We start from the raw sequence: 16,639 nt of genomic DNA on the forward strand, positions 1-16,639 counted from the left end.
TCGTGGTCTCTCAATAGAACTGATAAAAAGTATAGAATATAATCATAGAAGAGGATTTGCTACTTACCGTTTATGCGCATGTGCAGACTCACAGTTTTTTTTTTTTTTTTTTTTTTACAAAAGGTACATTTTCCTGTTATAATTATTTATAATGTATAATTTCCCTTTAAAAAAATGCTTACTACCATATGAATATACGGTCAGCCAGTTGAAAAAGAATAACTGAAAGTTTCACTTACTATGAGGAAAGGTACTTTGACAAGTCAAAAATTAATATTTTATGATAATTTTTACTTTTCACACCGTTTTAAAAATAAAAACAGTAGTCTACAGTATAGCTGTCCTCATAACTTAGAATTGTATTATAATTGTATTCCATACGACTTTAATCGGCATTCTGTGATCAATTCGCGCTAAGGTAGCATTTTTCGACAAGGCAGCAAAAATCGATCAGAGTACGTTGGCGCGTTTTGGCTGCCGCTCTTTTCATCCGTTTGTTTGTTTTTATTATTATTATTATTATTGATGAGCATTCATTAAGAGTTTTGGAGTATGTGAAGAATGCCTATTTTATCGTGAGGAGGAATTACGCTTCACCCGTTGGATCACTGCTTCTATGATGTGGAATTACGCTTCACTATTTGGATTAATGATTTTACCACTGATTGCTCTTCGCTGGAATCGCCTCTCCTGCTGTCCCTCCCAGGATTTGCACCACTCTGAAGTCCCGGCTGGTGTGGACTTCTCCAACATGGCCCTAAGGTATACTGTTCGCCAACTGTTGAACCACGTTAACTTTTATCTGGCGAATGACACTTACACTCTTTGCAGTGATGCTGGAAAACTACGACGACCGACGCGTTATATGTATCGCTCAGCGTTTCTTTCTCAGCTGTTGCATCCTCTGTTGCTTTTCCTGCATTTCTGCGTAAATCTCAAACGCTGTTTTGTAGGCCTAGGAGGGTTAATTTCAACAACTTGTCGTTTCCCAAGAGCGAGGTTGCTTCTCTGGTTCCAACTGCTCCCCGTCTGGTAAACTCGGCGCTTTTCAGTACACGATCTGTCAATAACAAGGCTGTGATTCTATATGACATTATTACAGAACGTAAACTGGATCTTGTGTGTTTAACGGAAACAAAGAGTCAGAAAGAATGAACTCTGGATATGGCTTATTCGATCTCCCGCGTTCCTCTGGAAGAGGTGAGGGCATTATTGTGCTTTATAATAACCAACTCAGCTTGAGTCCTGTGGTTGTTCCACAGTTTAATAGACCATTTCACAAGATGTAAACAACACTGGCCCAGAAGCACTTCCTGTTTCAGTTTGTAACTGTTTTCTTTATTTCACATGTAAAGAAAACCTCTTAAAGATGTTTGTTTAACTTTTTGATTAAGTTTTAAATGTTTGTTGTATTTTATCCCAGCTTTTATGTAGTGTTAAAGTCCCCGTGAAATCAAAATTGAACCTATTTACTTTGTTAGCGCATATTACTAGTCTTGTGGTGAACAATTAATCCGTGCAAGTGAATATATATTAAAAAAAAATGTTTTACCTTAGTAATCTTTAATCAAAATCTGAAAAGTTACTTCCGGTCTGGAACGGTTTCTTTTTCTGATGACGTAGGTTTCACAGTTTGGGTGGGGAAACGCTTAACCACTCCCCTCAAACCGTTAGTTTGCTATGAGCGAGAGATGGAGAGGAGGAGCACTAGAGTAAAACCCTGCCCTCTGTTCAATATTCCGTTTCACTTGAAAATAAAAAATCGTTTGCAACTTCCGGTTCACGGGGACTTTAAAAAACTGAAACAGGAAGTGCTTCTGGACCAGTGTTGTTTACATCTTGTGGTCTTTTGAGTGAACCTGCCCACATTTCCACTGCCATAGCTACAGTCTACAGGCCTCCCAAGAAAAATAAAGACTTCATATCTGAATTTGCGGATATTTTGTCCTTGCTATGCCTCAAATTTGAGAGAACTTTAATTTTGGGGGACTTTAACATCCATATGGACAGAAAAAGATTCCATAACAACAAAATAATTTTTATCTTTATTGGAGTGCTTCGATTTGAACCAGCTCGTGGACTGTCCTACCCATAATAAATGCCATACTCTTGATTTGGTGATTTTAAACGGCTCATTTGTGTCACAGTTGTACACCTCTGACTTGGGGCTGTCTGATCATCTGTCAATCTTTTTTAATATGGAACTGCCCGATATAAACAATACCCCTTCTCGCATCATTAACTATTGAAAATGGAGGTTGATTGAACCCTCTGATTTCTCAGATTTGATTGGTTCTTCCTTGAGTAACACAGTCTCATCCCAAAAAGTCATATAACTGACGTTTTGGGATGTATTTTGACCATACGTCAATATCCGCCTTTTTAGGGCCCCCTTAATCGTCGGTAGATGGCGATCCCGGGCCGTCATACAACTGACGCTTTACCTTTAACGTCAGTTTAACATAGAAGTTGAAGTTGTTATTTGCATTGGAAATTGTTTGCACTTGTACTTCACAAATTAAAAAAAAATAAAAATTTAATTTAATGACTAAAGTGTCAACAACTTTAATCGGGTACGTGTGCACAGCTGAAAGTTATGCTACTAAAGCGGTAGCTGTATATTGATATTTGAAAAGCAACACAACTTAGTGGCAACCACAGTAGGTAGTCTGCAGGCATAATGACAATATGATATTAATAAATACCACTTACCATTTATAAGTTAAAGGACTTCGTCGACGACGATGCCTAGCAGGTTGGCACTATACAACTCCGTGGCTAACTTGCCACTTTGAGCTCATCCAGGCCTCGGGACTGTCGAACAGAAGTTGGTATCGACAATTCTTTATCGCATTTTCTTTCTCGGGACAAAGCTGAGCGGCAGATATTCCAAGGTCGACCGCCTCCTGTACCTGGTCCTCCATTAGGGCGATTAATGGTGAGACAACAATAACGACTGAGGCGAAGTTTAACGCCAAAAACGGCTCTTTTTTCAAAATAAACTTGCCTTCTAAACTACTTAAAACTATATCTAATGCTGCATCAAAAGGTAGCTATATAAACAAACTGCGTCGGTGTGAGGGATAGATGTCGTCATCGTCTTGCTGCTCCCTCCCCGTTCTGTGATTGGTTCCCTAAATGAGGCGTGAATTGAATCGCGCTGCGGTAAGGCAGTGTGGGGAAACCCAGACTAAGCTACGGAAGGCTGGTTCCCCCACTTTTAGTGTAGAAGGTTCTACACTTCAATTTCAGACTAAATTAAAAAATCTGGGGGTGATATTTGATAATAATTTGACATTTGTTCCTCATGTTAGGCACTGTTAGGACATCATTTTTTTGCACTGTTAGGACATCATTTTCATCATTTCTCCCTGTGGCTGAAAAGCTAATTAACATTTTTGTATTTTCTCGTTAAAGCCCGACCGATAAAGGATTTTGAAGGCCGATACCGATACAAATATTTGTTGGCTTTAAAATCCGATATTCCAATATATCGGCCGATATTATTATTATTTTTTCATTTCAGAAACGCGCAACAAAATATTAACAGATTTCCCTAACATTAGTTACTTAGTTAATTATGAGTTTTAACTAAAATAATATGATGATGCATAACTGGTTCTCTCTGCCCGACTCTGGCTGGATCAGCGGGTTGCAGGATGTGTGGCGCGTTATACACGAGTGTTGCCAACAGGGACGGTGTAGAGTGCCCTCTGGTGGACAACCTATACAACTCCAACTGAAGCGTGATTCGCCCGTTTTTATTTTATTTTTGAAATATTCATTTATCGGCCATTATAACTGCCCATATCGATATTTTAGAAAATGCCTAATATCGGCCGATAATATCGGCCTGCCGATATATCGGTCGGGCTCTATTTCTCGTATCGATTTCTGTAATGCTTTGTTGGCTGGGGTTTCAAAAGCTACCCTAAACAAATTACAGTTGGTGCAAAATTCTGCCGCTCGAATTCAGTCTGGAAACAGGACGAGGGATCATATTACTCTGGTACTGGAATCTTTACACTGGCTCCCTGTCAGATTTCGTGTTGATTTTAAAATCTTAATGCTGACTTATAAGGCACCCTAACACACCAGCACGTGATCTCCGTTCTTTGGAAGCTGGCCTTTTAATTTAACTTATTTGTTTAGGGTAGCTTTTACTTAATTGTTGAGAATTGTTATTGTATTAATCCTATATTTCATAATGTTTTTATTTTGTATTTTATTATGTTTTTCTGTCAGCAACTACTAATGCATTGTTTGTTTAACTGTATGTTTTATTATGTTTCTATATTTGTGAAGCGCTTTGAGATACTTTTTAAAGGCGCTATATAAAATAAAGTTTATTATTATTATTATTATAGTTCTATTAGGGGCTCATTGTGACAACATGCCCGCCTGTTCAACTGGGGTTTAAACCCGGCGAGTGTGTTCTGCTGTGTATCAGCATTAAACAACTAGCTCAACTGTTCAATAACAGATATAAGATTAAAGTATGATCAGATTTCTCTTATTTTAAATGAACACAAAAAAACTGAAATGAAAACTTAACTTAAGAAATGTACTCTTTCTATGGTTAAATAAATGTTCAGTGATATCTTCCAAAGATATTTTAATTTTGGCCCATTTTTTTTTCTCTATATAGTGTTGAATTGGCAACAAGTTTTGTCATGCCAGCATGTGTGCAACTTACAACTAGCCGTGCGTTAGTTTGTGCCCCCCACTCCTGCATGATGACAGAATGTTCATTTTTGGGTGAACTATCCCTTTAAGAACAAGCCTGGCTTCCAGAATGATGTTAGTGATGCTGACATGCATGACATGTCTTTACTCTTAGAGCACACACACACACACACACACACACACAATAAACTCTAAGTGCACTGCAGAATCAGACACAACAACATATTTCACCGTCTCTTCTCTGAGCGAATGTGTCTGCATTAACAGGCCTGCAGGGGGCAGCAGAGACTCCAGTCTTCAGTGTCACATGACCATGAAGAAATACACACACAAATCATCAATGTTTCATGAGCATCAAATCCTCATATTAGAGTGCAGTAGGATTATTTTTGACAGTGTATGAGAGAGATAGAGGAGAGAAAACGTGTGCGTGAGAGAGAGTGCGTGTGTGTGTGATGATTTGCTGCTTAAGAAATATTTATGATTATTATCAGTGTTAAACAAACAGTTGTGCTGCTTTATATTTTTGTGGAAACTGGAATACATTTCCCTGAATTATTTTATGTATAAGAACAGAAGTTACAAAATGTATTTTATTACAGTTATTTATTTAAAATAGGAATCTTTTGGGACATTATAAATGTCTTTACTGTCACTTGTTTTTTTTGTTTTTTTAAAGTGTGCATCTTGCTGAATAAAAAGTATTAATTTCTTGTCATTCGTTGCTAAAAATTTGAATCCGTTGGTGACTCGTATTTATTTTTCTTTCCATTTCAGACATATGAGGAATAATGTAGAGCATCTTCGGTTGAAACCGATCTGGATTTAAATTTCATTTACATTTACATTCCCCTTAAAGGAAAATGATGTCTCTTTTATTGTGTTTAATATTGAGCATATTATCTAAAAACGCTCACACAACACATACAAATACCACCTTAATTAAATATATACATTCTCTTTTACTATCTATTTACAATCACCCTTTACATCGAGCATCTGTCCAGTGTTCAAGTCCATAAGTACGAAAAGATATAAAAATAAAGCTGCCTCTTCTTAGTATTAACAGGGAAATCAGCCCGATCTCATGGAAGTGCGTGTGTATAGCACGCGTTGTGTTTATCGTACAGTTTATATGCCAGAATTATTTTTATGTGCATGTGATACGCAGTTTTCACGTGCACATGTAATACACCACTGAGGACCGTTACATAGTCAACCTGAGCGACGCGCTCCCTTTCAAAGTGGACGCGAAATGCAATACTCGCTCACGCAACGGGGGTAGTAGAGTCGCGTGATAGTAGTAGAGTCAGGTCACGTGATATTCAGATCAAAATACGCACATCCGGGAACTTAACTGTCAATTTTGTCCCCGCCCCCTTTTAGGGGAAAACAAACTAGACTCCCCATAGAGAGCCTAAGCCCCGCCCCTCCGCTTCCGGCTCATGGGACCTTATTTCGGAAAAAATATGAATGGTAGTCAATGGCGAGAGACAACTTATCTTTTTATTCCGTCTGAACTGTGCCCTCAATTACACATATGATGTTTGTCAATTTAAAAGATAATTCTGAAAGTCAAAAACGTCGCGGTTTGTCATAAAACAGAAGAGTAGCATTTAGTTTTATGTGAAAATCGCTCTATGAACTACATCTCCCAGGAAGCGAAACAACGAGTGAGATCCGCTGCTCGTGTGTGTGCAGTCTGGTACAAAACACTCGTAACGTTACGATTATAACGTAAGACTGTAGAAACAATGACAGACATTAGCCTCAGTAAAGTTAGCTTCATTCATTGAGAGAAAATGTGCGCCTTTGGGGTTTGTAGTCTTTGTAATTACGTATTTTCACAGTCTTATACCTCAACGGTTTTACATCAAACTGCGACTTTCTTTACTTTAAAATGTATCTTTTAAATTGGCAAACATCATATGTGTAATTCAGGGCACAATTCAAACCAGATCAAAATATTTGTTGTCTCTCGCCATTGACTACCATTCAATATTTTTCCGAAATACGGTCCCATGGTGGTCGACCGGAAGGGGAGGGACTTAGGCTCTCTATAGACTTCAATACAAAATAACGGCAAAAACCAATGTCCATACACAGCGGACAGGCGTAAATAACTTAAGAAATCACTTATATAAAACATGTCAAGTAATTATATGTCCACCCTGCCTGCCATAGAGCATGAAAGATACAAACACAAACTCAATTTGGCCAATTTAAAAACACGTCCCTTTATTCTCCCAGCGTCAAATTGGTGTAACAACCCCACCCAGTGGCCAGAGGTGTCTCACCCGGACATTTACTTGTACCTCGTCGAGTCACCAGGTAAGCCAGTGAATGATTTTATTTCGTTTTTAAAGTAAAAAACCTTAATGTATATATTATGAATTTATGATGATGATGGCAGGTAGCCTGGGCTAGTTGATAACGGGCATAAAATAAAATGTATCTTTCACGCTCTATGGCAGGCAGGGTGGACATATCCCAAACAGCAAACTGACATTGAATCAACGTCTCTCATGACATCGAAACAACGTTGATTTTGATCATCGAATTAACGTTGAACCAACGTCAGACGCGGCATTCTTCAAAGCTAAATGAAAATCGAAAATTGGTTTGCTTTCATAACGTTGAAAAAACGTTGATTTCACGTTAATTTTCCGTTAGTTTTGAAAGAATGACGCGTCTGACGTTGGTTCAACGTTAATTCGATGAGCAAAACAATGTCAGATCAACATTGTTTCGATGTCATGTTTCCACGTTGATACAATGTCAGTTTGCTATCTGGGATAATTACTTGACATGGTGTATATAAGTGATTTGGTGTATAGAAGTTATACGGCTCTGTACGGATTTGCCGTTATTTTGTATTGAAGTCTATGGGGAGACTAGTTTGTTTCCCCCAAAAGTGGGCGTGAACCTATTCAGAGACATTCTATGACACAGCGCTGGTTGTGCGTATGGCAACGTAGGCCAAAACGCGGAAGTGAGTTAGCATTTTAGCACTCCCGTTTCCCTCGCTCTAAACTCAGAGATTTTTGAATGGGTTTTTGCTAAATCGCCTGAAATAAGGTCTGTGGTGAACAAAGCCTCTAAATATTTTCACGTTTTGATCTATGACATAGAGCACACAGTTATAACCTGCTTTATTGTGTCTGCTTGTATTTTTAAAAAACTTTATACAGGCTTTATACAGGCATAAATTTTGGATTAACTTGACAAAACGTGTAAGGGTCACAACTTTGTTGAACACAGATCTTATTTTTTGCGATTTTCCAAAAGTCTATGGGGAAAATGCATTGCTTTTCGATCGCTAGCTTCCGAGTTGTCCTACAAAGTGACGTCATCACTTCGGCACATTATAGCTGATTTAACATCGGTGGCAACAGAGATAGACGGTGGTGTGTTCACTTTAGCACTTTTTTGTGCACCCTAGTAAATTTGTCACGGGCACATTGTAGCGTAATTGCGATGAACTGTCATATAAATGAGGATGTATACGAATAAGCTTGCTTAATTTTTCTATTGTATTCAAACCTTCTTCTGTAAACATATACTTGAATTAATGTACAATACTTGCAATGTCGCCCCCTAGTTATAAAAAACTAGGACGACACATATGGCTACGCATCGACGCATAACGGCGGCCAAAGTTTAGCCTTGCGGACGCGTACCGATGCCTTGACTATGTAACAGCTCTAATCCTACCGCAAACGTATAATACACACCACTACTAAATCTACCCATATGCACGTAAAAATACATTTCCGCGCATTAATTGCACGATAAACACAACGCGTGCGATAGAGACGCATTTAGTGTGACGGGTTGGAAATAGTCCGCTGAGTGTGTGTGTGTGTGTAAGTGTTGGTGTTAGGAAGGTCTTCTGTTGCGTTTGGCCCGTCGGGTCGGAGGGAAGCTGATGAACTCGAAGTGTTTGGGTTGGTCTGAGTTGGGGAAGGGGAGAGGGCCTTTGTGGAGGCGTTTGATGAAGTGAACTTCCCGCTGGTTCTCCCTGGTTCTGGAGGCCTTGATGGGACGACCCTTTCTGCTGAAGGCCACGAACCAGCCTTCGTAGCGAGCGTTCTGGAAAGCGGTGTAGTTGTTCTCCAGAACGATCTCTGTGAAGATGCAGTCCCGACCCCTGCCGTTAGCCTGGGATGAAGAGAGAAGAATCGCGGGTTATTATTGCACAGAACATTAAACTCATCGTGAAATCAAACTGGGCGGCTCTTGGAATATTGCAGTTTTATTTTTAATTATTTATGTGTATCAGAATATCTTCCTCTCGCAGCATCTCTTCTCTGATGATGTGGGCGGGGCTATACCCTTTCACTCACGTGAGATCAGCCAATAGCAAACCACAACCATTTAATCAAAATCAAGCCCCGCCCACATTTGTTCTTGTTCCAGAAGCGTTTTACTCGGATATACGACACGACAGAAAAGAAAAGAATATCGCAACTTCCGTTTCACGCCGACTTTCGACTCAAAACAGGTGAATAACTGTGAAATAGAGCCCGACCGATAAAGGATTTTGAAGGCCGATACCGATACAAATTTTTGTTGGTTTTAAAATCCGATATATCGGCCGATATTATTATTATTTTTTTATTTTAGAAAACGTGCAACAAAATATTATCAGATTTCAGATTTGTAGTTAATTATGAGTTTAAACTAAAATAATATGATAATGCATAACTGGTTCTCTCTGCCCGACTCTGGCTGGATCAGCGGGACGGTGTAGAGTGCCCTCTGGTGGACAAACTATACAACTCCAACACTCATGACATGGTTGAAGCGTGATTCGTCCGTTTTTATTTTATTTTTGAAATATTCATTTATCGGCCATTATAACTGCCCATACCGATAGTTTAGAAAAGGCCTAATATCGGCCGATAATATCGGCCTGCCGGTATATCGGTCTGGCTCTACTGTGAAATTAGTGTTAATCCAGCTTTTAATGTTGTTTATGTGTCTATGTGGTGTTTTTAATATGCTTTAAGACAAATCATATGTAAATTCATAAGTGAACAGCATTGCTGAGTATTTCCTCCTTAAAACTGCAGTGAACCAAAGACAGTCTCAAAAACACGATTTGAAATCGCTGGTGTTTCTGACGTCACAAACCACCTTGTAACCAATCAGATCAACGTGTGATCGTCAACCAGTGGATCTCTGAGTGAGTGGAGGCAGGGCTCATTTGCATATTCATATAACCGTGCATACTAAATGAGGTAAGGGTGTCGAGTTACATTCAAGATATTTAAAGGGACGAATACGTTTTTTACAAGGATTTTTTTTAAACGTCATTTTGGAGATCAAAGATGAGTTTTAAGAGATACAACTATTGACTACAGGGGCACTTTAAGTGCGAATTGACTGGAACTGTTGAAGTTGCAATTTAGTACATTTAAAATATATTATATATATTAATATTAATAACACACTACAGTTGAAAGTATTTCACATGTGGACTTCCTTAAATAGTCGACTTCTTTAGAGCATTAAAACATTATTTAATTGTCTTTTCATTCGACATTTTTTAAGTTCAAGTTCCTTAAGTGTGAAAGGAAACATTTGCACGTATAGATTTTTTTATATGCTTATTTTTTGGACTTCACACTGACCTATACGGATAAATACGACGTTTATGTTTATTATCTCAGTTGAACAGCATGTGACCTCTGTTCCTGGAGAATAAACCAGCTTTTATTATTTAAATGACAGACTTTGTTTCATAACTCCGAAAGGAATTGAAAGTGCCTGTATCTGATCTGACGTGATCTCCAGCATTGTTCGAGTCCTCGTCTCTCAACGCGCTCCGGCCCGATGCTCTCACTGTCTCCATCTGTCCCAGCACTTCATCTCATGGCAAACTCACAGCGCTGAAGACATGTTTTCCACTTCCGTGAAGGAAGAAGTGCTTGACATCTGACCATGTGCTTGTGTGAAAGTGGTTTCCACCACACCCAGGCCCGGTCGAGTCTCGGGCAGTGTATCTACACGTCCCATCCGACGGTTAAACAGCCAGGGCTTTTAAATATGGAAATAACTCTTTTTGTCTTTCGCAGGAGCGACTTAAGGGGAGCAGATTTCTGTTTTAACCCACTGGCGTTATTATTATTTGCATTTTGTTTGTTTTTAACTTTTTAACTTCATTTATAATGGTGCGAAACTAAGTAAAGCTAAGTGAATGTGAACACACAACTACGTGAACACACAAAAAAAATTATAGATATGATTCGAACAGGTTAAATGGTCCTGTGAAAAGCAGTCACATCGTGCTCATCGCAGTCAGAAATGAGCGCATTGGAAATGAATGAGACGAATTTCCTCTAGTGGAAGCGTTTGGTACTGCAGCCAAACAAAATTTTAATAACAGCTCATATTTTGAGATATCAGGCTCAAATCTGGAACACAACTTGTTTCGATTTATGGCTTTGATTTGTTTGCGGTTTTAGATTAAATGTGATTTCGAAAATATATATGTCATGTCAAAATTGAAAATAGTATTTTGGTGCATTTTTTTCATAATACATGTATAATTCTGCTACTTTTTAAGTTCACTTTTTTCAACTTTTTTTTCTTCAGTAATAATCTGCCAAGCGTCATCTTAGAAAAGAGATTTTAGAAATTAATTTGCAGGTCTTTATGCTCAAAAAGTGAATAAATGGATTACAATATGTAAATAAAATACAACATGAATTAAACAAATACAATATGAATTAAATACATGGATTAAAGAAAAAGTAAATATAAAAAAACACTAAAAATACTAAATATTAAATAAAGTGTTTTGTTCTACCCTCATATTTAAAATATTAAAAAAATATGAATATTTTCCACATATTTTTATGTTTTAATTGAACTTGTAGAGTCATTAACCTCAGGACCCGAAAATCTGTTTTGTTTTTTTAATCAACTTGCCATCTAGTGGCAAGAGTCATGAAACATCATGTTATATTATTATTTTTCCACAAGAGGTCGGCAAAGACACCCAAAGTGAGATATTTTAAGCTGAATTAAAAGCGGTATGCATAGAATTGTGAGTTATTTTTAGTTGAAAGAATGTCAGGAATGTGCTGAAATGACTAAATTGCAATTTATTTATTATTTATTGATCAAATCTAGTAATTTAAAGGTAAATAAAATGACATTAATAAAATAGAAAACATAAAAATGAAATAAAATAAGCATTCTGGACAAAAAAACAAAACAAAAAACAAAAACAAACATTATGTATAATTTTAGGGCTTCAGGTCATTTTGACCCATGAGGGAAAGATGTGTTACAAAGTGCGAAGGAAGGATGAAGGATAAAAACAGATAACCCTTCTGGACGTCACTTTTGCTCACAACTGTATATCCGAGTGAAACGGCTTCGCAAACAAGAACAAATGTAGGGCGGGGCTTGATTGGGGATTCGATTGGATGGTTGTGCTTTTCTATTGGTCAATCTCATTTTAAGGCCTGCAACCTAATTATCAAAGATCCATTTTTTTGTGAAGTTCAAAATACACTTGCCCCAACAAAAACGAAACATGCTTTCTAGAGGGATCTCCGCTGGATGATAGATAGCATACGTACCTTTCCCACTAGTTTCCCCCTGCGGTTCATACACAGGTATCTGCCCGTCTCCGCTCCTTTGATCCGAACTCGACTCCCGAAGGTGTCCGTCTCCACATAAAGTCTGGCTGTAATGCAGGACAAGTGCTTTACCAAACTAAATACTGCATAGATCCAGCCATCTGTCAAGCTCATATAAAACTATACCGAAATCATAATGAAAACACACCAAATTTAGCTCAACATTTTTGAGAGCGGAGTAAAAGTATTTATTTCTACCTGACCTAATGTCACTTTTGATCACTTTTTCACTTACAAATATCAACAAATATCAACAATTAAATTTTTACAATAGTTAAAATGTTAATTCTTAGTTATAAGGAATTAGTATTCTGGTAAAAATGGCAATTTTTAATTGCAAACGATTCAATTTCCACTGGTAAAAATGTTTATTCTTGATATCAACAATGATGTCATCACTCTCAGAAATACAAATTCAAGAAACAAAAATGATTCTTGATATGAACAATTACATTTCAACTACAAATTAGAAAACTAGAATTCTTGAGATCTGTAAACTGTAGTTAAATGTCACCATAGGCTATAGCATATGACAAGGCGTTTTAACTTTTAATCATTTCCAGGATATGATTTCTTGATCAACAATTAGGCTACATTTTCACTAGTTAAAATAATAGTTATTGATATCAGGAATTAGATTTCTTCTAGTAACAATGGCAATTTTTGATATCCGAAATCACATTTCAACTAGTAAAAATTGTCATTCTTGATATCAACAATTCAATTTTACACTTGTAAGAACTATATCTTGATAATAACAATCTATATTCCTGGGAATGGCAATAGGCAAGCCGTTTTGGCGTTTAATCATTCGCAGGATATGAATTATTGATATCAACAACTACATTTTCACATGTTAAAATGATACTAATTGATATCAGGAATTAGATTTCTCCTAATGCTAATTCTTGATATCAACATTTACATTTTCACTATGAAATGTCACCATAGGCTTCCATTCAAAACCAATTGTTGATATCAAGAATGGATTTCTTACTAGTTGAAATTACAATTTCACATATCAGAAATACAATTATTACTAGTATAAACCTTGTTTATAAAACCTTGATATTTTTGATATCAAGAATTCAATTGTTACTATAGTTGAAATGTCTATTCTTGATATCCACAATTGAATACTAGTAACAATGTTCATTTTTGATATCAATAATTAAATTTTAACTAGAGACCATTTTAATTTCTGATATCATGAATGTGATTGTTACTAGTAAGAAAGCCATTTTAGATATAATGATATTGATATCAGAAATACATTTTCAGATATCAAAAATTATCATTTTTACTAGTAACAATCGAATTGTTGATATCAAGAATAGACATTTCAACTAGTGACAATTAAATTATTGATATCAAACTGTAAAAAATATTTTCAAGATTTGTTACCACAACATATTTTCTTTTGTCAAAACAACTTTATAATAATTTATCTAGTTGAGATAACTTTTTATTTTGAGTTTCTGATGGTTAAATTAATCTACTTCATTGTATTAACTCACTTTTTCCAGTTCAATCAATTAAAAATTTTAAGGCAACCCAGGTTACTTACTTTTTTAAGTTAAACCAACAGTAATTTTTTCAGTGTAGTAATCACAACATTTTTTCTTTTGTCAAATCAACTTAAATAATTTACTTAGTTCAGAAAACATATAATTTTGAGTTTGTGATGGTTAAATGAATCTCCTTCATTGTATTAACTCACTTTTTCCAGTTCAATCAATTTAAAATTTTAAGGCAACCAGGTTACTTACTTTTTTAAGTTAAACCATCAATATTTTTTTACAGTGCAGGAATTCACATTTTTTTCTAATGTAATTATTGATATCAAAAATTATATTTCTACTAGTAAAAAATCAATTCTTGATATCAACTATTTATTTTGAGTGGCAGCCCACATGGTGACATTTCACTAGTGAAACAGACAGGCTACCTATCAGCAATTAAATTGTTGATATCAAGAATGTAATTGTTGATATCAAGAATTCATATCCTGGAAATGAATAAAAGCTAAAACGGCTCGCCATATTTTGATTTCAGGTAGGCCTATATTAAGTTCAAAAGCATAGTGCATTATCATGATGTATGACTCTCACAAGTCAAATCAGTCTCATTTCCCTTTGCTGTTTGAAGCAAATTATCACATCCTAATCAACACAAAGGGAAACGATTAAGCAAACAAATGTCTTTTGAACTATATCAGCAAGTCCCTTTTCAGCCAATAAAGCAATCATTCGCGCTATAATCTGCACCGAAACCCCCGTGAGTGAATCACCGGGACGCGGATGAATACTCACCGAAAGCGTTCCCGTCCTCCGCGGTGGCGCTGACTCTGCGGCCCGGGATCTGCACGTGTCTCCCGCTGGTCCTGCTGTACAGCTGGTACACCCGAACCTGCCGCCGGCTCAGCTGGTCCGTCAGCGAGCCCTGTTCCCTCACATACTGCTTAAAATTAGGAGAAGGGTGATTCTTCTCCCCCTTTTCGGTGCAAAGGGAAAATAAGATCACATATATGATCTCTCTCTCTTTTTCTCTCTCTATTGCTGGAATAGAAAACCTGTTTCGTTGTTGTATAAATGCCAGCAAGAGCATGATCTAACTCTGCAGCCCGATCTCATGTAGCCTAGGTTATTTATCGTGCAATTTATACGCAAAAAAAAGAGATTTTACGTGCATATTATTTTCGCGTGCATATGATACGCACATATGGCGTGTAATATTCGGAATATATTATATATTATATTCCACACCATTAGGGGTTTAATTAGGCTACAGCGGATATGCACGTAAAAACCCATTTGTTTTGTTGCGCCTATAAATTGCACGATAAATACAATTCAGGTCCACTAGATACGCACTTTCATGAGATCGTGTTGCTATAACCGGCTCAACAGAGTTAGATTTGATAAGCTTATCTATTCCAGCTAGGGCCCGGGGCCCACTAGAGGGCCTCAGCAAACTTACAATGATTTCAAATGAGTAGCAATAAAGTAGCTAATCAATGGTAAAAATCGTTAGACATGTAAACTAGCTTCATTTGATTTGCCCCACCAAGAACACAGGAATACAGTTATTAGGCTACAACTTTTGATCGATGTGGAAGCTTGACATTGGCTATAACCTTGCTTAGGCTGAGTATCAAAGTATTACATTTTAAACTAAATGTAATTGACATTTGCATGCAGATTAAATGAAATAGCTTATTAGGCCGGTACAAACACAAAATAAAAGGTAATAAACAGCTATTTACCTGCGCGTGACACCACACCACGAAGAAGTGAAAAGAGCTATACAATAAAACAAAAGTGAGAAAAGCATTATATAATAGATATAATCATTTTGCGATATAAATTAGATTAATGCCTCATAAAAAGTCGTTCTCCTACGTTACTTTTACGTCAGCAAGGGTTTCTTGTCGAACAAATACACATATTTGTACTAGGCTTTACAATTATTGAGTTGCTTGAACGATTCTTTGGGGATTAAAACACATTTTCCTCCCCGAAGCACCAAAACAAAACATTTTCTAAAAAGAACTCGAAAATAAAGTTGTTGTGTTTTTTGCACATTCTTCTTATAAAGCATCAAACTGTCTCTTAATTTGTAAGATTAAAAATCTAAATATCGCCAAATACTCACATGTACAAGCAGCGCTGATTTATTCCATACATTGTGGAAACGCAAAGTCAAAAGTTTTATCCAGGATTCTCCAGAATGATAATCCAGCTCGCTGTGATCCCCTGATTACATGAACAGAGTCAAATCCATAAATATACACGCGACTTCGGGAGCGCGAGATCTTCACGAGCCCCTCAGACGCGCGTCCTCGCAAACGCACACGCGGATAAATCCCACTGGGAAACACCGATCCACATATAGTCCAGAAGAGCACGGACTTCCATCATATGTTTTGTAGCAATGCGAACATGTGATTGTAAGGGTGCAGTGTGGTCTTGGCACTGTCACTTGTGCGTCTGGATCATTCACTGCGCCACAGGGATAGACGTCAAGATCCCTCCCTTTCCCCCTTTACAGACTCAAAAAAATCCTCGAGCCTTGTTAGATGCACACCTGGAGGTGTTTCTAAATCAATGTGACCATCCACAAGCCTCTCCTCTCCTGATGTCTCCTGAACGGATGATTAATCTCTCCAAAAGAACTGTGATGTATTCAGATCATCCTCTGTATTTAAAGCTTTGAGCTTCTCCAGAAAGGGGTGTGTGTGTGTGTGTGTGTGTTGGGGCCCATCTCAGTGTTGGTCTATCCCCATGAAGGGGCCGCGG

The 16,639-nt window shown here is 37.2% G+C and overlaps 1 protein-coding gene and 1 long non-coding RNA gene across 2 annotated transcripts in view; both read right to left on the minus strand.

The window, feature by feature from the left end:
* Nucleotides 1-16,639, minus strand: part of LOC148973614 (uncharacterized) — a 543,652-nt gene that overhangs the window by 111,101 nt on the left and 415,912 nt on the right. The window lies entirely within an intron of this gene.
* On the minus strand, nt 8,551-16,027 carry fgf17 (fibroblast growth factor 17). Its single transcript, XM_039674989.2, has 5 exons — nt 15,996-16,027; nt 15,607-15,643; nt 14,654-14,834; nt 12,282-12,388; nt 8,551-8,847 (listed from the first exon to the last, which is right to left on the minus strand). Exons 1-5 carry the CDS (start codon nt 16,025-16,027, stop codon nt 8,566-8,568), a joined length of 639 nt encoding a protein of 212 aa, XP_039530923.1. The 3' UTR covers nt 8,551-8,565.

This window comes from Pimephales promelas, chromosome 14 (assembly GCF_988280905.1).
Source record: "Pimephales promelas chromosome 14, fPimPro1.hap1.1, whole genome shotgun sequence".
NCBI lineage: Eukaryota > Metazoa > Chordata > Actinopteri > Cypriniformes > Leuciscidae > Pimephales > Pimephales promelas.